Below are 22,689 nucleotides of genomic sequence, written 5' to 3' on the forward strand. Positions count from 1 at the left end.
AATTGATGGACTTCATGCCCCACTTTGAGAAACTGTAGTTGTACTTCTTAGCTGTATAAGTAAAAAGAACAGGTCACATTACAAATCATAGATGATAATTAAACTAATATATTACAACCTCACAGGCTCTTTGAAGTAGTGTCATTTTATTGTTATTTGCATAATACATTCAGTCTGAAAACAGCTTCCACCAAATCCAAGACCTGAAGAATAAGTTCCAACAACAATGAACTACTAGCAATTAAATACTGTAATTGCTCAGTAAGCGACCATTGAAGGCCAAGGTATCTTTATCTTACACTAATCTGTAGTGCTGCCTGGCAAAAACAAGAAATCAAAAAAAGAGAGATTTTACTTTACAACAGGAAGGTGATGATGGCACTAACTTTCTACATCATGATATGTCCAAACTATATTTACAAAATACACAACGTGATGCTTGTATTTCCACTGGCCAGTGATAAACTAAAGACAGTTAAAGCTGAATATATATAAAATAACATTACATACATGTCCTTCGCTTTTGTTGATAGTCTCGAATGGGCTCAGAGATGTTATAGTTTTAGTTTATTAACCATGGACATTAAGCGTTAAAAGTATTATTGGCGACATTCCTCTAAGAAAAAAACTGATTTTGTTTGCAACAATTCAAACCAATGTATTATTACTTTGTTCTCTTCTATTGGATGAAAATGGTCCATATACTTCATTAAGCTCACTCCATGTAAAGTCACTGATGCTTCTGTTCGGGGTCAATGCAACCTTTAAACCCTGAGGTTTATATATAAAAGATACATCACTTTTAATTGTTAGGGAGTGCACATGCGTTATATACAGTTGGCCTTGAGAAAAATGAGTTCAGTTTTTAGAGATAATCATCTTAAATATAAAGATGTATTTTTAGGAAGGGTTTAAGAATGTGTCAAGTTTAGTGCAGCATTTATTAACTTATCTTTGAATCTCATAATATGTTCAGTGCCAAAAGTCTGAAGGAATTTATTTTCCAAAAGTTACCACTTATTATTGTATGTGAGACCAGTCCTGCCATCTAACATTTCACTGTATCAGGTCAGATGACTTCTGTGAACACATTTCCAAAAGTAAAATGGATCCCGGGCTCACCAGTGATGATTTAAGGGCTTAAACTAAATTAAAATAAGGAGGGTTGGGAACGTTACTTGATAAGTTAAAACATTTTTGGGCAGGTCATTTGTACTCATCAGAAAAGCGGCCTCTGGGCCGTAAAACATCTAGAAAATCAATAGATAAGACTTCTGGAAATAAAAATGTACCCTTGATTTTTTCAATGAAACCAGTGTACTTTAATTGATAATTGATTTCTGCTTCGTTTCATTGATGAGATTCAAGTCCCATGGAGCCAAATCTTCCTAGCTCGCTGCCACATTTTCATCTTAACTGTAACATATCTGTAAATCTAGAAAGTGTCTGAATAGGAACCAAATGAGAAGTTATTTATTTTAAAAGGTGTGAACCCACTGCAAATCTTGGGAGAACAGTTTCAACCCAACCAATCAAAGCATTAAACCAAACACATTATCTCTATATATAGTAGAAAGGCCAGTCTCCTCACACCTGATAGCCATTCAACATCAACAACATTGCCAAGTAAAACTTTGGCTTCCCCTAACGGGCATCGTTTAAGTGAGAGACGACAATGGATCGCTTTTATATTCCACATGCTAACCTTTAACAAAATATAAATAAAAAATGCAGAGGAAAAATTAGGAAATTGGCATGAATGTAAATGTTTTAAATTCCGTTTCACAATTTATACTCAGCTTCATTAATAAATAAGCTTCAACACAATAGCATAGATCAAGATGTGATTTAGTGCATACATGCATACATGTATGTGGAGTGAGCCTTGGGTGAGTTTGATGTTGGAATGTGTGTTTGTGTCAGGACCGACTCTATGACTCAGAGAGGCCAGTGTGTTTCAAAATGAACTTCTGTTATTTAGGGAGGGCAGGCAGGTTGGTGAGGAGTGAACACTGAAATTTGGCAGCGGGAACGCTTCACTGCGGCTCAGAAGCGGATGAAGGTGGCGTCGATCTGCCGCACACTGGGCAGCGCCAGCATAATCTTTCTCCGGTACTGCGGATCCTTCTGTAGAGGGTTTCTTTCAAGGTAGACCGTCTCCAGGGACTTGGCATTCTTCAACTCGTCAAGGTCCGACCAGTTATCTATCTGATTATCGTTCATCTGGAGATTGATTAAAAACAAACTTAGCTTTTAAGAGGAAACAAAAACTTTACCACATTGTAGCAGCGATTGAGACATATGTGAAGAACCTTTAAGAAACCACATCATAATTTAGAACATAAAATGGTCAAATAAGTAGATTTACAAAACAGTAGAGGTGTCAAGAGGAAACTGCTGAATGAAAATCAAAACCTTGGACAGGATTTCCCTTTGAAAACTCAAGATTATTTTGTGAATCCAGAATTTACACCTGAATATCTAATTCTGTGTTTTAAAAGCAACTGAAAACCAGAATCAAATTTGTGTATGCACATATCTAGCCTAAATTTGAACGAATAATACAAATTCACTTATATAAAATACTGTCAATGGAAACACATGGTATATAAAGGTGACTTTGTTTCTTCTCTTTTTTAAAGTAGCAACTTATGTTCTCTAGAAATCCTCCGTATGTCTCTCAAGCCCTACAGCTGCTCTCTTTCAATCACAGCAGATTTGGGTTAAAGCGGGAATATAGATCTGTCTTTTTTTTCTCTAAGTTTCTGTACTTTCTGACGAAGACACATTCAAATAATGGAATTTATATAGTATAGTTTTATGTAGTTTTAAAACAGGCAGTATCTAAAAGTATTGCTCGACTGGCCAATAAAGTTGATACATGTCCTCTCAAACTAAAAGTGCTGTAAAATAGAAACGTTCTTCATTTAACCTTGTGTTCAAGTGTCAGTGTGTAACATGAATATTTCAATGGAATCAGCCTATTGTCTCTGCAGCCCAAACAAGACTCCTCTCAGACTCGCTGTGATTGGCTAGTTAGGTGCCAACCTACTATGGTGGATTGTTTACGTTCAGACTGAATGTTTTTGTTAACTTATTATGAATAAGTTTGAAGATAAATATGGATCATATACATCATTTCAAAAGAACAATTCAACTGATGTATTATTACAAGTGCTATGCAATGATCAAAATACTCCATTTAACTAAAGTTCTTGTGAAATAAAGTTAGTGCAGCTTTTATGTTCTTAAAATAGCTCACATTTTTTTGATCACTCCAGTCAATAGATTTTTTTCACATTCCATGTCACATCAGACGAAGGACGCTTGTAATTAGTCTAACGGTGGCTGCAGAGCTCTGTTTTATGGCTTAATCAGACTTTAAAATGGGACACAGTCAATACTAGAAACAAGCTTTAGCTGCTGCCTCAGGTCAAATTGTTTTAGCTGTAAGAAAGGCTACATTACATGCTTAATTACTCTAAAACACCTCAAATAATGAAACTAAAGAACATAAAGTTACATGACTGTTAAACCTAACAAATGATTCTTACCCAGAACTCCTGGAGGTCTGTCAGATGGCTGATATTCTCAATTTTCTTTACTCGATTGGCTGCGATGTCCAGAGTTGTAAGCTTTTTCTGTAAGGGGAAACAAACAGCACTTAAACCTTCAGGGCAAACCATGTTGAACATTTTTACACAACCAGCCAGACACACAGATTTTCAATCAGTGCCGTCAGTAAGAGGCTGTGGAAATGATATAACTCACATTGTTTTCCAATCCCTCAATGACCTCAATGCCATTGTGGCTCAGATAGAGCTCTCTCAGGCTGACAAGGTTCTGTAGACCCTCAATTTTAGTAATCCGGTTACTCTGCAAACAAATGTATACAAAGTTATTAACTCATGTCTGAATGTAAACACTTCAGCTTTATCATTGTACTCTTGTAATATGCCAAAGAGAACTCCTTTAAGAATACCTGAATGCTTAAAACTGTCAAGTTGTGTAAACCGTCCAGATTCTGAAGCTGTGTTATTTTATTGGTTCCAAGAAACAAACTTTGCAAAGAAGGCAGGGAATCAAGGTTCTCTATGACCTGTAAACACAAACAAATAAAAACAGAAACACTGTAAACGCAACATTAAGATTTTACTTTCATGCCCTTTAATATCTCACTCTAAACCCTCATTTGTAATCAAATGTATTTAAAATGAATGTTGTTTATTTGCCACGTTTTTAACAGCATTCCTGTCAACACAAAATACCCTTGATGTCATACCCTAATGCGATTGGAGCCCAGCTCCAGCATCTCCAGGCATTTAAAGTGATCCAGGTTGGCAATGCTGCTTATTTTGTTGTGAAGCAGAAAAAGTTTCTTCATGCGAGTCAACTGCTCCAAACCCTCCACCTTCCTCAAAATGTTAAAAGATACATCGAGTTGCCTGTGGATCAGTCAAATAAACGTTTGTTATTGGGGTCTGTGTTATCATTAGAATTATCAGTATGAGACTTATAATTATTCCAAAAAAAAATCGACAACACAAAACATACAACTCAGGCATTCAAGCTAAACATCCACTTCCGTGCAAAACAACCAGATACACAATAAAATACTCAACTTATGGATGGAATCTCTGCAGTGTGCTTCAACAATGCAAATAAAACCAACAGTTTTCTTTAGACTTACTCCAGTTCTGTGAGGTTTTGGAGGTTCTCAAGTTTGCGAATCTGATTGTCGTAGAGATCTAGTTCCTGAAGTGAGCTCAAACTTTCAAGGTTTTCTATCTTTTTGATGAGATTCTGCCGTAAGGAGAGTGTCTGTAAGAAAATGATAACAAAAAAAGAAAAAAAAGAAGCAATTAATGGATATAATAAACAATGTTTTGATATGGCTAATGTTCAAAAAAACAGTTTCAACCTGTTTCTCAATTAAAAAAACAAACAAACCTTGTAACTTAATAGTTAAGTTACTTACTTTAGCCTTCTGTAGCACCTCCAATCCTTCAATTTTTCCAATTCGACAATGAACAAGATCAACATCCTAAAGAGAAACAAACATTTAAAGATGACAAAATGTCTGTTAGTGGGCAAATGAAGATTTTCTCCCCCAACACCACCCCCTATATTAAAATCTACCACAGAGATCAAGAACATTTTTTTTTCTAAAAATCATTAAAACATAAACTGCATGGATAGGTTATGGTCAAAAAGTAGTGATCTCTCCTAACCTCTTCCTCAGGGTCCAAGGTTATGGTGTCCATGTCGACAGGAGACTCTTCTTTACCTTGAGGAGAGTAAGGATTTAACTGATAAACTCAAATGTCCATTGCATCACAGCAAGACATTCACAATTTATATTTCAGGCTGATTTGTGTGTCATGTGCTTTACTTGTGGAAGTGGGCTGATTTGGGTCAACGTCGCCATTGATGCTCTTTCTTCTGGTCTCATCATCACCAGACTCCTCAGACTCGCCCCTTCTGTCCACTGTAAGTCAGCACAAAGCAGATTAATTTTAACACACACAGGCAGCTATGTCCTCTGATTATGTCTCACTTACACATTTAGCTGATACACATGTAATCTGATACAAAGACAAAGCTCCAATCCTCCCTGAACGGCGACTTTTTCAGATGTCAGAGGACGTCACATCCAGCAACAAGCAATGATGATAATATTACATGTGCACACTAAAACACAGCGGAAACACGATTCCCTTAGCCCACAATAAAAACGGTTACTTATATCCTTTGTGGATGTGATCCCATCGTTTTATTTCCAATCCTACTAGTTTAGAGGAAACTCAAAGGCTAAGCTCATTTTACATGCACACACAGGCTAAACACTGCTGACCATGCTAGATGAATTGGCCCTTTAGCAGTCAGGTTTATGAACTAAGATAAGACGCATGCTCCAAAGGCAAACACGCAGTGATAATTTCAGAAAATATTGTTTCAATATATTCAACTAGACAACTCAGAAAGAGAGAATATTACTGTGTGTTTATTAACCAGTCGGTTTGATTTGACGTTAGCTCAAAAACAACATCTGCTAACGAGTACTGTTGTTAGCATGTTAGCTTGCAAAGCGAGGATGATGATCCGGTTAATAACAGGGGTAATAAATACCTCGAGTTGCTCTTCTACAAAGAGAGACACGTTTGAACTGGTTAATGTCTGGCTCACCCCGCTGATAGAATTAAAACACGCCTTTTTGTCTTTTAATTTGTACTCACCCTCCATTTCTTGTAGCTCTCCGACTGACCGGGAAGCCATGTTTCCTGTAAACAGTCTTGACGACTGCTCATCCAATCAGATGAAGGTTCATACGGCGGTCAGACGCACGGGGGCGCTATCACGCTGCACAGGACACTGTATTTAAATGAATTAATTATCAAGTTAATAAAGTAATAAAACAGAGAGTAATGGGAATAAACAGTAAGTGAGTAGCGTGCCAGGCTATTGTGTAAATCATGAATCTATTAATCCTGATCAAGTCTAAAGGTTATTGGCACTTCCTCACATTCTCTATCTGCAAAGAAAGGTTAGTTTCTGTTAAATAAGAAAGACAATACAACCTCAACAGGTATTTCTTTCCTCTTTTTATTCTATCTCACTTGCATAGTTTACATAAACACAATTAATTGAATTGCTGAAGCTGTTTATTTTTTAATTTCATACTGTAATTTGTCATTAAAAGGAAAATGAGCATCCCTGTGTAACCTGAGAAACAGGAGGAAACAACTTTGAAAGAGTATGATTGTAAAAGCTGTAGTAAAAAATGTAATGGGTAAATTAATTATGTAGCTCTGGCTGAAGAGTAACAGATTAGGAGTATTAAACAGCTTGACTGTGAAAAACCCTTCTCGCTGTGAAGTCCCCCGGTCTGCACTTTCACAAAAGATTGTTTATACAATCACTTCCCACTCTGCCCCTGCATACCTTCCATTTTAAGAATACGCCTGCAAAAGATGGAGGCACACAGTTTAAAGGTCTGGTGACGACAACAGTTTCCAAATACTAATCCTTGAGTTAGCCTTTAACAAAACAGAACATAACATGTCATTTAACATATTACACCCAAACACATTTCCCAAAACATAAAGATACTGCAGATTTTAGCTCAAAATATCTAATCATTTGCATGCGCCTATGTTGTTGTGGTTGTTTTATCTCACACAGTCTTACAGTCAGGTACATTGAAGTCATAAGTGACCTTCTTGGATAAGAACAAAAGACAGGGAGCTTGATATGAATGATGGACTACATTATAAGACTTATTCAAACAACATACTTTGTTAGCTTATAGGAGGCCAGTAAAATACAAATTACAACAGTGTAAACAACTGACAGGATGCAGGACCATTGACTCGGCAGGCAGAGGGTACATCTATTACTCATTAGTTAAGACAACTAAAACACATAGCTCGGTTTTGTCTGTGTGTGAAAAAGAAGCTGCAAACATATCTCAGTCAGGTCACCAACAGCTGGACGACAGTCCAACCAAAAATTCAGACTTATAGTTCCTTAGTCCTTTTTATTTTGATTTTATTCAACCCTGAGTTGCTCCCCCCATCAGAGTTTCTCAGACATACTTAAGATTAAAGCCTAGGAGATGGCCACAATTGCAATCATCAAAATGGTACTCCTTACATTTTCTCTTGGCATCTTATGGATAATGGAATCTTTTTTTTTACCTTGTTTTTATCACATATACTTTTATTACAGGTGCAAAAACTCACAAATGTGCATTTTTGTTTATTTGAATATATATAATGCTATCTATTGGATTTTCTATAGCAATATTTTTAAATCAAGTCAGCAGCAGATCCCAAGGGAGACTCAGAACGAACACACCGTGAAACAATCATTAAAATGACAAGACACTTTCACTTTTGGTTTTGCTGACATATTTAGGCTAATCTATGAATTGCAAAATATATTTAAGAAAAAAAAAAGTCAGCTACTTTTACGGCACCAACCACAACAGTAAAATCCTATCTGCCAATTGTGTGAATATTTCAATGAAGTAGGTTCATGTCATGTTTAAAATAATGTCTGGTGCTTTATGTGAATACAGAGTTAAATTAGTTAACTCCTAGCCCTAACCCTTGGCGTTGGGTTGGAACAGGTGTTTTCCATCACTTGTAATCACGTTTGAATGTAAAAAAAAAAAAAAAAAAAAAACCTCTTTAAACTTTAAAACTCACTTTCCTGAATCAGATTTACAGCATCTGTGGGCGAGGACCTCTCAGACCACATGCCGGATACAGCAGCCAATGAGGAGCGAGACAGGCGTAAAAACGTTAAAGCGCTGTTGTCTATGTGGAGGACACAAGTTAAAGCGCACTGATAACTGAGGGAGTAGGCTTGTGCAGGATAATCCAAACCTGTCTGTGACCCTCTTGGTTAGCATTTGTAATGGGGCTTGCCTCTTGGTCGGTATAATTAGTGTGCTGGGGGCGCTTAAATGGCTTAAAAAGAATCCTTGCTATTTGTAACTCCGCAGAGTTTTGTCCTTCCTTCACGGTTGAACGCTGCTGCTGGATTCAAAGCCGAAAACAAGCAACGCCAAAGATGCATTTTCTCATCGTTCTTCTCATGTATTTCGATTTAACGCATCAGGGTCCCGTCCCTATAGGTAAGAAGTGTTTTCTGTTTGAATTTCACAACTTACACAACAGTTACACTTTGCTTTACGCAATACAACTGTGTGTTAAGCCAACTATTTTACGGGTTCAGCTTGTCTGAGCTGCAGAATTTAAGTTAATTCACTCCACTCATTCATTTCGTCACATTCAAACTCCTGCATGTAGGCTTATTTGTTTCCGCTTGTACAGTTTACTTCTTCAAAGCGCCACTCAAAACGAAAGCAGAAGTGCATAACAATTGCCCTGCAATCACCTTTTGGTTTTCTGTCTTCTTCTTCTTGTTTTTGTTTACACTTCACAGAGGCTTTGGTCCTAATTTAAAAGGCTGTTCGTTAGGACTGCATTACATTCACATGAATACATTTCCCCCCTAGTTTACATTAGAAAGGTAGGCCTATTTGTAGACAATAATAGTTTAACCAGCTAATTGAAATTAAAACAAGTGTACTGTATATCTTGTATGTCTTTCATGTTACCAATAATTGTTGTATCACTTTTAAAGATTACTTTTAATTACTTGTCACACACAGATTAAAAAATGAATCAAACAACATTTTTAAATGATTGCGCCAATACTGACCAACATTACAATATAGTCTAATTTATGCAAAGTAACACAGAGTAAAGCACACAGAAAAGGATAAGTCATCACAATGCAATAACTTTACTTTTGTCTTGTTTCTCTGCTATAAATCCATGATTTTGAAAGTTTCCGAGTGGTTGTGTTTTCTCTGCAAACCTGGCACAGAAACATATTACTGTAATATATTATTAGAACCGTCATGTCCTAATGCATTTTTTTGTTTTTTGACTCCCATTAGATACCGTCATAGTGCAGGTGCAGCAGTGGGGCGTGGTGGATTCTCATCAGGTCGCAGAGCAGGTCCTTCTCAATGGAGTCTCTTTAACTAGCACAAGTCAGGAAGTTGACAAAGTTATCAAAACCATCTCAGCTGGTGCACTTCTTCCATCACTCATCGGTGTCAATGATACTTTAGTTTTCAGTGAGAAAAGTGAGTGTGTACTATTCATTGATGTAGTAATAAGGAAAATGACTAACTGGTGTAATCAAATCTTTCCATTTTCTCATTTCTTTGTTACCTGCTAGGAAACTGCACTCTGCTACGTTCTCGTGAATGCATACTCGAGGGGTCTCAGCTGCACTGGACCGACCGTGTGTTCTGTGATGGGAAGCTGTACCTGACCCTGGACCACAGTGATGTGTGGAGAGCCGAAATACCACAAGCATGGCCACTGAAGCAGTTGTGGGATCAGGAAGTACTGCGCACAAGAATGGAGAGAATCCGCCTTCAGGAGGGTTGCATTGACCTAATGAAAGAGCTGAGGCTTTCTCAGGAGAATCTTGGACACTCCTCTGGTATTTATTTGTGTATCTGTCAACAAGTTTCTCACCTTAAGAGATTTGGAACACAGGAAGTGCATATAACGCATAATTCCACATGCTACTTATTTTAAAAATGAAATAGATTTGAATCTTAACTCTTGCAACTTAAAATGCTATCGTAAGGCACACATCGTGATTCAAAATAATGACTTATATCTATAAGAATAACACACTCCTGAATGATAATGTATTTTGAGCATTTTCTTGATTTCTTATCTGGATATGACATTGAAAATGATAAGGAAAGAAGCCTTTGAGTAGCTAGTGGCTGTGACTTTTGGAGGCAGCTGATAGAATTTCACAGTGAGTCATATGAGACAATAGGTGCTAAATAACATGAAAGGGTTATACATCACATTTTGAAGTGCCAAGTTCTGGTGGTGTGTTGTTGATGTTTTGCAATGTTGTTTTTTTTCTAGTTTCAGGGATTCCTTTGCCTCAGTTTCTGATCCCAGTCTTGGGACTCCTGGCATTTGCTGGACTTATCATAATCAGCCTCCTTCTCTCCAAGAACTATGGTAAGTAATTTTGTTGTTTGCCATTCGAATAAGATTTGAAAACATTAAACTGTGAATAATTGCACTTGCATAACTAAACAGCCCTGCATGATGCAGCAGGTTTTTTTTTTTACTTTCAACAAAAGAATACAGTCCTGTGCTGCAAACTTCCAAAAAACTCTGAATCCATTTAAGCTTGAAATCTGCTTTAATTGTAAACCCTTTTTCACTGTCATAAAATGCAACTTAACTTTGCTTTATTTCAAAATGTGTCCTGTCACATGATTGTGGCATAGAGCCTCACACTCCCAGAGAAATGTAAAGCATAGTCATGTGTTTTGTCTTTCTCACACTCTCTGCTTAGGTCTGAGACACACTGGAGGTAAGACAAAACTACTTCCTATGTTTCCTCTTTAGCCTGACTGTAGACTTCTCAGCTCATAGACATGGTAGAAGGTCATAGAAGAGCTAAATGTTAAATGAACTCAAAACCATAAACCCTGTGAATATGGTCTTTAATTTTTATTGTGAGTCACATCGCTGTTTCCAACCTGATTCAATGATTATACATTATGACCTTAATTGTATTATGGCTTACTGTAACTGCTATTGGCAGGTCAACTGGTGACACAGGGATGATCCTCAAGACAACTCAAAACTTAATGATGAGATAAAGTTTGATTGTTTTTGCCTTATCTGTGATCTTTGATGTCATTGCAGGTGTTATTGGCTCAATCATACACTACCCACAAGACATGACTGAAATGCCTTCAGAGAAAAACAAATCTGGTTACTGCACCTTGTAATTCAAAACTCCGGCTGATAAATCCCTTTCGTTCTGCCCCGTTTTTTGTGTTTAATGTCAATCTAATGATTTGTGTGTGGGCAGTGTTGCTCTATGAATGTAACCAAAGCTTTGCCACAGTGCCAACAACCTGCTCTATGATGCACGTGCAGTCTGGATTACACATTAATTTATGCACTTTAATGTATACTCTATGACCTTATTTTTATCACATATACTTTTAAAACTTGTGCAAAAACACACAAATGTTTAACACAATAGTTTAAATGTATATACTGCTCCGTTTTACAAATCAAATACCTACATGCAGAAGTGTTCTCCATTTATTATTTCATAACTAAGCTATTCAAGTAAAAATGATGAAGGCAGAATACAACTTATGTTTGTGTCATTTATTTACAGTATGTCATATACGTTAAGGAAGAGACAATACAACAATTTTATGGCATACTATAGATAAAGATCTGCTGAAATCAAGTGTTATGTTTTTTCAGTGGTTATATTTTTACATGTCTTTTTGTGATCCTAAACTCGGCTGTAATTGTAGTTTTCCCATGTTTGTTGATGTCATTTTTTTGTAAAGTGTTTCATTAAAGACTTTTAAATGAGCCTCTGTTTTATTTAGTCACGAGTTAGGCCAACATCTTGTTTCTCTGTGATCACAAGATAATTGGCCTGCAGCTTTAGAAGTAAACCTCTCTTTTATGTTGATAAAATGCAAGGGAAAAAAAGCTGTATTAATATAAAAGGAACTGCCTCAGATTAACCACTTGTTAGAACACATTCATTCAAGACAAATTTATTAAGGAATATATGTTGCCAATTCTCTTCTTACTTCGGAGAAAGTTTTGTCAGAGAAAGACTGAGCCCATCAAGTGTCAGAGTATAACTACTTAGAGCCAACAGCTATAGTTTTTATCCCTATCTGCTGTTTCCAATATACTGTAATTGTACCTGATCAGATTTTTGATATTAAGGTTTATCAACAAAGAAGAGTGCTCTATAAACGCTCACTAGGAATAAACACATTAATCGGATGTGTTTTATTTATAGAAACTTTGTCCTCCTGGTGCTGTAAAGTTTTTTAACGGAAGAACAAGTCCACTTTACAGGGCTGTTTACAACTCAAATATTATTATTCTGGGCCAAGATTATGTTCATTGAAACAAACCTTTTAGATTACTGTATGAATGTGGTAAGGTTTTCACCAAAGTAATCAATAACTTACTCTACTTATCTAGCTAAAACAAAACACGTAATCAGCTTGTGTGATTAATTGAAAATATTTAGTTTTAATTACTCTGCTATTGATCAGACCAGAAGGCTAGATTTTGAGGGACAACAATAATTTATCTACCCAACATTAATTTACACCTAGTCACTAAGTGAAGTTCACTGTGGCTGTTTTCAATGTTACATTATTGTGACAGAATGTAAAACATTTCTAACCTTCAAATAGGCCTAAATAATTAATATAACTGGCTCACATCTCAATACTATATATATATATATATATATATATATATATATATATATATATACATACACACAGTATATATATATATATCAATACTATATATATATATATACACACATATATATACACACACACACACATATATATATATATATATATAGTATTTTTTTTAAATTTGATTTGTATTGCATTGCTATTTAAAATAGCAGGTAACGTACTCCTCATCGACGATGTCCTCGTTTATCCAATAGATGGCGATAGGTTTTTGGACACGAGGGTTTCTTTTTCCAGACGTTGATCTCGTTACCATGGCAATGCCGTGGCAGGTCATGACGGTTGGGGCAATCTAGAAAACAAACCAATCACAAGAGCGCTTTCAGTCATTTCAACCGAATGGCGTCACCTGCGTGTGTTTTAAAAACATCTATTATCTAAAGGCCAAAGGGAAGGGCCAGCGGTGAGTAAGTATCTACTCCACATTTATTTGAAAAGGGGAGAAACGTTTGGTTGTTTATAAATCGTGACATTGTCATTTAGATAGTCAGCAAAGTTAAGTTTTATTTGTCGACTTTAGCTACGGTAATTACTAGAAGTGGTTAATCATTCAGAAGTAATGCACATTTATGAAATGTTTTATGGCTCAACATCATTCGATGAAAATAGCAAAAATACAATAATGTTATTGTATTGGATATATATTGGACAAGTGGTGCAAATGTTTATTTATGATGTCCCAGTGTGGGCATGAGTTTCTATAGCTAACCTAATCCTTCAAATAGTAGGAGGTCTACTAGTTCAGATATTAATCCCTGTGCGTCAGATTAACACCAATTATTCTTGCTTTAAAGTGGGCTGAAGATCTTGCAAAACGTGGATAAAATGGCGCACTTTGGTTTGGAGAATGACATCCGGCGTATTCTGAACCTGGATATTCCCATCCTAAGTGTTTCCATGGAGAGGTCACAGAGGACGGCCAGCTCCTCCAGCATATCTGCTGTGAACGCTTTTTCGCCTGGCAAGCCTGTCAGTGCGTCCCTGGGTGCATCAAAAACACCTGGTAAACTGTGTCCTATGTATTCAAAGAATTTAATGCTGACACAAGCTTTGCTGTTTGCTTCTTTGCAAGTGCTTAACCCATGTCTAATCCTGCCATAGGCAAAAATAAAAAAACAACACCTTCGAAGATAGTGGGTGACCGTTTCATTCCCGTAAGAAACCGCAAACAAATGGATGTGGCAAGTTTCCTGCTTTCAAAAGAGAAGCATACAGACACAAACAAAACAACAGTACCAGTAAGTTGTCATATTGCCCCATATGATTCTAAGGTAAACTAAGTATTTTATTTAGGCTGTCTGTATCTATAAAGGAAAATCAGAAAGTCTGGTCTACATTATTAAATGGATACAACATTGAAAAAGCAAAGATTTTACATCTCGGAGGGAAGCCACTGAATGCTCGAGAAGGTAAGGGAGGTTTACATGTTGACACAATGTATATTTAAGCTATATTGTTTGTGCAAAGTATTGACTTTATTCGTATTGATTGTGTTTTTTAATGTCATATGAAGACTATCAAAACAGTTTAAAAGTCCTGTATAGTCGGGCAACAACTCCTGCCTCTGTCAAAAAGACGAGATACGTTTCTTCCAGTCCATGCAGAATCTTGGATGCTCCTGACCTACGAAATGATTTCTGTGAGTCTGGTACTTTCAATGGCTTTCCTTGTCATTTTAAACATGATTTATTTTTTGTTTGTTTGTTCTGTAACAGTAACGTTTGCATGACTAATTACAGAAATCCACTGAAGATAGTTGGTGATTCATATAACCACCACATAGTATTACTGCTGGAATTAATGATTTCCTAAAAACACACTTCTGATCACTGAGTTGGTTTTTACGTGGTTGCTTCTTCCAGATTTGAATCTCTTTGACTGGAGCAGTCAAAATGTTCTCGCTGTGGCTCTTCAGAACAGCATTTACCTGTGGGACGCCTCTCAAGGAGACATCACTTTTCTCACGAAGCTGGAGTGTGAGGAGGACTACATCTGCTCACTGTGCTGGACGAAAGAAGGAAGCTACCTAGCTATTGGTACAAGTGACGGCAAAGTTCAGGTTAGTGTAGTGATAGAAACCCAACGTTATGCCTTTTGGTGTATGGTCCCTACAGTACTGATTCCATATGCTTTGATTCTAATCTTACTTTCTTTTCACCTTAGTTGTGGGACGTTGACAGTGAGAAGCATATACGCAGCATGACTAGCCATACAGCTAGAGTCAGTAGCCTGAGCTGGAATGACCACATTCTTTCCAGGTATGATTGTTTTCTCCGTTTTAATACAAACAAATCCAGAGGTTCATGACTAAAAGTCTAACATTTCTTGCCCTCCCAGCGGTTCGAGATCTGGGCACATCCACCATCATGATGTGAGGGCTTCAGAACATCACATTTCAACACTCACTGGTCACACCCAGGAGGTGTGTGGGCTACAGTGGTCCCCTGATGGACGATACCTGGCAAGTGGAGGCAATGACAACCTGGTGTGTATATGGCCTCGTGTGCAGGACGGTAGTCTAAGCAACAGCAGCCAGACAGTGCACTGCTTCAATGATCATCAAGGAGCTGTCAAAGTGAGTAGCTTCATATTTAAATCACTTAGTTTTTGTTTATCTATCTATCTATCTATCTATCTCTCTATCTCTCTATCTCTCTCTCTCTCTCTCTCTCTCTCTCTCTCTCTCTCATAAATGGCCATTCACCAAACAGAGTAATTGTCAGGTCATTAACCTACGACCTGTGGGATGAAGACTGTAGCCTCTGTGAGCTAAACCAGCACTAAACAACTCAGTCTTTTACTGTAGGCTTTGGCCTGGTGTCCATGGCAGCCAAACATCCTTGCTTCTGGAGGTGGTGCCAGTGACGGTCACATCCGTGTCTGGAATGTCGACGGTTGCTCTTGCATCAGTTCATTGAACACTCAGTCCCAGGTATCTTCACACTTGTAGATGCGTTTGAACGTTTTTTTTTGTGGATAATCAGAAAATAAAAATGTACTTAATTTTTAAATATTAATACAAGTTGTCGCTGATGAGATGGTTCTTTTTACATGAATACTTTTCTTTTCAGATCTCATCACTGTTGTTTGCTCCAAACTACAAAGAGCTGGTCTCTGCTCACGGCTACCACCACAACAATGTGGTTATCTGGAAGTTCCCTTCTTTCACCAAGGTTGCAGAGCTTAATGGTTTGTAACTTTTTTTTTTTTTTTTTTTTTTTTCCTCCAAAGACTGTTTTAATTCACATTGAAACTAAAAGCTAGACAACTTAAGCTTAACTGTGTGACAAACTTGTAGGAGCCATTTGACCTGGCGATAATTTTTATTTTTTTTTTCTTTCACAATTGAATTCAATTTTTTTCTGTTTCTCATTTCAGAGTATGAGGACAGAGTTCTCAGTCTAACTCTAAGCCCAGACTCCTCTACTTTAGCGACGGTCGCTGGAGACGAGACGATTCGGCTGTGGAATTGCTTTGAGGTGGCTCCTGTTAAGAAGGCTGAAGAGAGGATGGTCAAATCAACTCTTAGTGTCATTCATCAGTCAATCAGATAATTATTTTTTTTTTTTTTAACTGCCTTTGGAGTTTATTTATGATCAATGTCTGAGTTATGTGCAATGTTTTAATTTAATGAATAATAAAGATCTCTCCACAATTTTCCTCTAATCAAAGAGCACAGTTGCCCTAATTTCATTCCACCTGTCTTTTATTTATGCCTGCCAATCCAACAAAGAAAATAAAGTTACCTGCAAATGTGTTGCCCTCCCCAAAACGTATCTTGCTGCTCCGTCAATAGGCAAGGCAAGTTTTATTATATAGCACATTTCAACAACAAGGCAATTCAAAGTGATTTACACAAGACCTCAAAAGCATCATGGCAGAGGAAAGAAAAGATGCATAAAAACAATTCTGAAAACATTAAAATTTGTAGTAATTCAAAAAAAATAATAATATAAGGAAGAATATAAAAGGATTTAAAAGTTATAGTGCAGAGTAAAAGATTAAAACATTTTAGTTAAAGGCAGCTGTAAACAGGTGGGTCTTTAACCTTTTAAAAGAGCTGAGAGATTCAGCTGACCTGCAGTTTTCTGGGAGTTTGTTCCAGATATACGGAGCATAGAAACTAAAGGCTTCTTCTCCATATTTAGTTCTGACTCTGAATAGCTGAGCTGTAGTTTATGACAAGCCTGTTGTCTGAAAGTGTCACACCTGACAACTGAAGGCTTTACCTCCCATAGTACTATTTAGTAACCATAGGTACAACAAGCAGGGCTGCATTCTTGGAGTGCGATTTTTCTCAAAGGGAGTATGGCCTTATTAGCTTTTTATGATAGGATGGGGCCTGAACATTCAGAGCTTAGTGAAAAGAAGGATTTTAAATTCCATTCAATATTTTATAGGGAGCTACTGCAGAGAAGCCAATGCAGGAGTAATTTTTGTTTTCTTAGTTCTAATTAGTACATGAGCTGCAGCATGTTGGACTAGTCAAAGAGTCTTCAGAGAATTACCGGAGCACCCTGATAAAAGAAAATCACAGTACAACAAATGCATGAACTATTTTTTCTGCATTGTTTTTCAACAGGATCTGTCTGATTTTAGATACATTATGAAGGTGAAAATAAGCTGTTCTCGAAATGTGTTTTATATGAAAGTTAAAGGACATCTTTGTCGGATATGGATATTTTTTTAGATTCCTGACAGTGGTGCTAGATACCAGGCGGATGCCATTAAGGACAGTTATATCATTACATAAAGTCTCTCTGAGGTTTTTAGGGCTAAGCACAATAACTTCAGCCTTGTCTGAGTTGAACAGCAAAAAATGATAATGTATAATACATAATGTCTTTGAGTCACACTATCAGTTTACATAACTGGTTACATCACGTGTGCCTAGAGGACTTATTGTGATATCCAGGATTTAAGCCAATTTAAAGCAGACCCTGTAACTCCAAGTAATTTTTCTAGTGTCTATAATAGGATTTGATGGTCAATTGTGTCAAATGTAGCACACATCAAACAGGACCACAGAGAGTCCCCTGTTTAAGTATTCAGAACCTTTACTATGACATTTCAAAATGTGTTCAGTGCCTCCCATTAACTTGATCATCTTTGAGATATTACTTCACCTTTGCTGGAGTCTGTGATTAATTTAATTGTTTGGACATGATTCAGAGTTGAAGTTGAAGGACCTGCCTGCAGAGTTCAGGCAGGATTATGTTAAGGCACAGGTCTTGGGAAGGTTACAAAAAATGTGTGCTGCATTGAAGAATAACCATCACTGCATCACTCCGTCAAGCTGGGCTTCATGTCAAAGTGGCCAGACTGAGGCTTTTCCTCAGTGAAGAAAAACACATGAAAGCCTACTTAGAGTAGTCGGCCTCCATTCTAGAGGAAACCAGGCACCACTCAGCACCTACCTAACACCGTCCCTTAGGTGAAGCATGGTGGTGGCAAAAGTATGGATAGCTTTTATGTAAAACATTTGGAAAACAAAATTACAAGATAAAGATTTTATTTAAGGTAAGAGGTATTGTTGAGGTAAATATCAGATAGAAATCAGTGAAAATGTAATCAACGGTAAAAACACTGGTAGGTTTATTAATATTTACATTCTGCAGTGATATTGATCAACACCCATCGACAGCAGAGTTTAACAGTTTAAAGTAAAAACAAAACAAAAAAGTTGTTTTTAACTACCTGCCCAGTGTGCTTGACTGTACAGTGAGGCAAAACTCAGTGGATTCATATGGTTGAATAAAAACAGCAGTGCATGTCACTACCTCATTATGCAAAAATGCAAATGCAGCAATACTGTAATATACAGTATAACGTTCCTTTTCCACAATACATACGATTTGAAAAACAAAATAGGTGTGGTATGTTACTTACAAAGTGCACACCATAACTGCTTTTCAAATGACACAGACCGTTATCTAAAATTTGTTTTATTTGAAAAGATAAATAAAAACAGAAAAAAACTAAATATTTGACATTTACAATATCTTTTTTTTTTTTTTTTTTTTAAGTTTCAAACTTGATCGCAGTCATGTAAGAGTGCTAGCCTTCAGTGGAAACTGTGTGATACTCAGGCTTGTGTGGGTTTAACCCGAGTTCAAGAATACTATCAGTGAGAAAATGAGCACCAATCTTCATACAGTGTTCATCACAGTTAACAGTTTTCACAACAACGTGTCAGGTAGAGATCCCCAACAAACACAAGATGCCATTCATATCCCAACAAGTGTGCACAAAAAAAAAAAAACAAGGCTAACACAGAAATTATGACAAGAAGCAAACGGAAATCTGGGCTGAATTCCAGTATGCTCCTGTGATGAATTATGTATTTAAACATGGCACTATATAACCTCCTTTTTGTTGTTTCCAGTCACTATGTTAAATTTCCTTTACTTTGCCTAGAACGATTTTGCCGTTTGTGTGATTGTGTGCATTCCCATTCCCGATCTCCAGGTGTTTCCCATTTGCCACCACAGTGATGGGTTCATTCGTCGAGCCGTTCTGTTTTGGTTTTTCCAGTGTGGCAGGGAGCCGCTTGCCTTTAATGTAGGACTGAATCCAAAAGTTGGAGAAGAGGAGGAAGAAGAAGACACCATACATCCAAACGAGATGAATCCAAAGGGGGACCTGGTAGTCACACTTTTCCATGAAGTAGTACTGGCTGATGTGGATCGAGACCAGAACAAACTGCGTCTGTAAAGGACAGGGAAAGAGCATTGGTATTATAAAAAAAAAAAAAAAAATCAAATGCTTACTTAGATTCCTTTTCAAATCAAAAAATGTTTTAGGGCACCTTACAGTGGCTACATATAAACATATTCAATACATTTGAGTTAGGCCACTTCAAGCCTCAAGTCCTGCGTGAGTGATGTGTGTGTAAAGAAACAGTGTAAAGTCAGAAAATGAGCTCAGGTGTAGACTCTCACACTTATAAACATAAATATTTGATTATTTCTGTCTGATCTTTTTCAGTTTAATGAACTTATCTTTGACCTTTCCTATACCTCACTTTTATATTTGTTGTACTAGGTGTTGAGTTTATTTTACCTGCTTCACACTTTACAACAGAACTTATTGTATAAATGTTGGTTTTGTTAAAATACAATAAATAAAAAAAAGTTTCAGTAAAAGGGACATACAAGCTGGATGGCGGTCATGTACTTCTTCCACCACAGGTATTTCTGGAAGCGAGGCCCGGCAGCAGAGAGTGCGTAGTAGAAGTACATAATAACGTGGACCACTGCATTCACCAAGGCATGGAAGGAGCCCATTCCTGCAGCTTTAGAGAGAAGTAAAATCACATTTAATACAGCTGTACAGTTTTCTCTTAACTATATAGCTTTGGCTTTGCACTTGCATCTCTTCACAAAGTATGATTATGTCTGTGGATATCATCGTGTGTAAAGCTCACCAGGAGTCAGCGTGATGCCCCACCACCACGTCCAGGGCATAAAAGAATGATGGAAGACGTGAAGAAAGGTGATCTGGCTTTGTTTCTTCCTTAACACAAAAAATACCTAAAAGAAAAAAGTAGACCAAGCTCAAGCCAACATGCACAAAACACACAGCATTTTGTTGAAGGTAAGTACATTTAATCATCCTGACAAAAAGTAAAGAGAAATGTCTGTGAAATAGTGAGGGATGAAAAAGTCTTACGGTGTCGATGAGTTCAATGTATTTTGAAAAAAAAAACCACCAAGCCGCTCGAATCATCTGTGGGAAGGAAAAGAGGAAATGTGTCATGCATTTGTCATCAAAGCATTTAATTATTATTTATATTTAGACTATTCACCAGCCTTACCCGAAAAGTTTGTGGGCTATGTGAGGTGTCGACGAGGTCACATCTCAACGTATAGGTGGTGCCCCATCCTGCCATCATGAACTAGGTGTCAGAAACACATCAGCAGCTGTTAATGAAAACTCACTACACATCTTAGTGTATATAGAAACATGGCATTTAGTTTTCAAACAGCTCAGTTTGTCATGAATTAAGTTTACCTCATAGACTATGGCTGCATTGAGAACAACCATGCTAACGTTGTAGATGATCATGGCTTTTTTGAGATGAAAGGGCTTGCGGTTTGCCATGAGGCGAGGTCCCATATACAGCGAGAAAAAGATGTATGTCAACAGGATGGAGGTCATGAGTAAGGGGTCCCCCATCAGAGGGTAGTCTTTGACCCGAGAGTCTATTGAGTGGGGGAGGGGACAAAAACACATTTATCAGAGTGTAAAAATGTCAGTAATGAACTTACACACACGATGGTTGACCAAGAGAGCAGTTTGTACAACGTTTTTGGCAGATTTAAAAGGAGAATTTACCCAAACAAAAAATGCCCCATTCAAACAAATCAAAGCACAGGCAAACATCTGTGAAGATGAAGACACTCACCAGTCCTTGTTTTTACAGAATCATGAAGCTTCACAAGGTTGGATATGGCATCTTGCAGCATGATTGCTTTTTTGTTTATTCCTATCAAACACCTACAAATGAGAAAAACAGTCAGAGACCAGGCGATGAATCAGAGCTAAAATAGGGCAGGCAGGTGAGCTACAGAGTGCCCTGTCCTCCTGCTCTCCCCACACACTGAACAAACAGAAGACAGCTGCACCGGCTCATCAAACACTCCTGAATGCTGTTGTAAAACATGTTTGAAAATATACACATGGAAATCCCGAGAGCAGCGTTATCCACTCAACAAGACAAAGCGTGGCAAGTAAAAAGTTGGATCCTATCTGACAAGTCAAAACAAAACATCTCACTTAAGTACTAAAGAATACCATCTTTGAGTGAGATGGTGGATTGTGAAACATCTGAGATGTGCCGCCAATCTAAAAACAATGAACTACTCCCCTGCTGACTAATAGAGCAAGTCAAACAGGTGAGGCAGAGAACTTGGCCCTTGTGGGCAGCCCAGTCAACCAAATCTGCTATCTAGATATGAGCTGATATCCATGGAGGAAAAAACTTCAAAAATGTTAAAGAAACAGTTCATTTAAAAGCAGCAGTGTTAAAGAGTTGTCCTGTGCTGAAAAATTAAAAAGGTGTGTCAGGCAAAGAACGCCAGTCACACCACAATGAAAAGAAAAGGAACTGCTACAGATGGAATTGATACACAAATCCAGCCCCATGAACGCAAAAAACCCCAAACAACCTCTTGATATTTTTCAAACAAATTGACTCACCTGCTACACACAGTCAGTTTTCAGGTCTCACTCCTGCTTGTAAGGAAAACTGCTGCACAGCCAAGGCAGGCAGCGCTGAAACCAGAGAATCCAGTAGATCAGCAACACCAGAAAGTCTCAGGTAAAAACCAGATACATGCACAGCTTTCCTGTGGGTGTTAGCCCCTGGCTGTCCTCAAACGTGTAAAATGATTCACTTAAAATCCAAAGAAGAAAACTGAAAGTCTCAACAAATGTTGAGAGATACAGTCAAAGAGAGAGTTGTGGAAAATTAGATGATGACTACAGGGCTGGGATCATTCAGCTCAATTTAAACCCTTGGGCACTACTACAGACCTTGCTGGTTTCAGGACCACACCCTGTTTCAATGCTAAGCTCCACCTTCCTAGATTCACTCAGCCTGGCTGTGATTGGACTGCCTCATCAATGGTGGTGTATGGAAAGAGGTCAGAGAGTTAAAAGCCCTGATTAAAGAAACAAATACACAGGGGTTGGGACCCTACTCCCAGAAGTCCAAACGCAAAAATAAGTATTTAAGGGTGAGAAATGTTGCTTTATTTAGAGAATGTATTATTTGCTAAAAAAGTCACAGGCTAAAA

General features: G+C 37.5%; 4 protein-coding genes and 1 long non-coding RNA gene across 6 annotated transcripts; 2 read left to right on the forward strand and 3 right to left on the reverse strand.

Moving 5' to 3' along the window:
- Nucleotides 1-129: 129 nt before the first annotated feature.
- On the reverse strand, nucleotides 130-6,363 carry ppp1r7 (protein phosphatase 1, regulatory (inhibitor) subunit 7). 2 transcript variants are annotated; one of them, XM_079348622.1, is made up of 10 exons: nucleotides 6,237-6,363; nucleotides 5,393-5,488; nucleotides 5,232-5,287; nucleotides 4,979-5,044; nucleotides 4,691-4,821; nucleotides 4,283-4,445; nucleotides 3,983-4,099; nucleotides 3,772-3,876; nucleotides 3,555-3,641; nucleotides 130-2,223 (listed from the first exon to the last, which is right to left on the reverse strand). In XM_079348622.1, the coding sequence occupies exons 1-10, from the start codon at nucleotides 6,274-6,276 to the stop codon at nucleotides 2,047-2,049; spliced, it is 1,038 nt and encodes a 345-aa protein (XP_079204748.1). In that variant the 5' UTR covers nucleotides 6,277-6,363; the 3' UTR covers nucleotides 130-2,046. The 2 variants fall into 2 exon arrangements, with proteins under 2 accessions (XP_079204748.1, XP_079204749.1); XM_079348623.1 differs by lacking the exon at nucleotides 6,237-6,363 and adding an exon at nucleotides 5,562-5,663.
- Nucleotides 6,364-7,952: 1,589 nt separating this feature from the next.
- LOC306827010 lies at nucleotides 7,953-8,570 on the reverse strand. Its single transcript, XR_013779560.1, has 2 exons — nucleotides 8,503-8,570; nucleotides 7,953-8,402 (listed from the first exon to the last, which is right to left on the reverse strand). It is a non-coding gene; the product is annotated as an uncharacterized lncRNA (long non-coding RNA).
- Nucleotides 8,400-11,967, forward strand: LOC306827009 (uncharacterized protein). Its single transcript, XM_079348624.1, has 6 exons — nucleotides 8,400-8,641; nucleotides 9,473-9,664; nucleotides 9,760-10,029; nucleotides 10,476-10,574; nucleotides 10,918-10,935; nucleotides 11,274-11,967. Exons 1-6 carry the CDS (start codon nucleotides 8,578-8,580, stop codon nucleotides 11,357-11,359), a joined length of 729 nt encoding a protein of 242 aa, XP_079204750.1. The 5' UTR covers nucleotides 8,400-8,577; the 3' UTR covers nucleotides 11,360-11,967.
- Nucleotides 11,968-13,658: 1,691 nt separating this feature from the next.
- Nucleotides 13,659-16,544, forward strand: LOC306827007 (cell division cycle protein 20 homolog). Its single transcript, XM_079348621.1, has 10 exons — nucleotides 13,659-13,892; nucleotides 13,991-14,127; nucleotides 14,202-14,298; nucleotides 14,403-14,528; nucleotides 14,752-14,948; nucleotides 15,053-15,147; nucleotides 15,227-15,464; nucleotides 15,696-15,821; nucleotides 15,961-16,078; nucleotides 16,268-16,544. Exons 1-10 carry the CDS (start codon nucleotides 13,715-13,717, stop codon nucleotides 16,441-16,443), a joined length of 1,488 nt encoding a protein of 495 aa, XP_079204747.1. The 5' UTR covers nucleotides 13,659-13,714; the 3' UTR covers nucleotides 16,444-16,544.
- Nucleotides 16,545-18,818: 2,274 nt separating this feature from the next.
- On the reverse strand, nucleotides 18,819-22,468 carry elovl1a (ELOVL fatty acid elongase 1a). The gene is made up of 8 exons (XM_079348554.1): nucleotides 22,091-22,468; nucleotides 21,297-21,388; nucleotides 20,903-21,093; nucleotides 20,706-20,786; nucleotides 20,561-20,617; nucleotides 20,316-20,421; nucleotides 20,044-20,183; nucleotides 18,819-19,597 (listed from the first exon to the last, which is right to left on the reverse strand). Exons 2-8 carry the CDS (start codon nucleotides 21,355-21,357, stop codon nucleotides 19,283-19,285), a joined length of 951 nt encoding a protein of 316 aa, XP_079204680.1. The 5' UTR covers nucleotides 21,358-21,388; nucleotides 22,091-22,468; the 3' UTR covers nucleotides 18,819-19,282.
- Between the last annotated feature and the right edge of the window lie 221 nt (nucleotides 22,469-22,689).

The sequence above is a fragment of the Symphodus melops genome (genome assembly GCF_947650265.1).
Source record: "Symphodus melops genome assembly, chromosome: 7".
Classification (NCBI taxonomy): domain Eukaryota; kingdom Metazoa; phylum Chordata; class Actinopteri; order Labriformes; family Labridae; genus Symphodus; species Symphodus melops.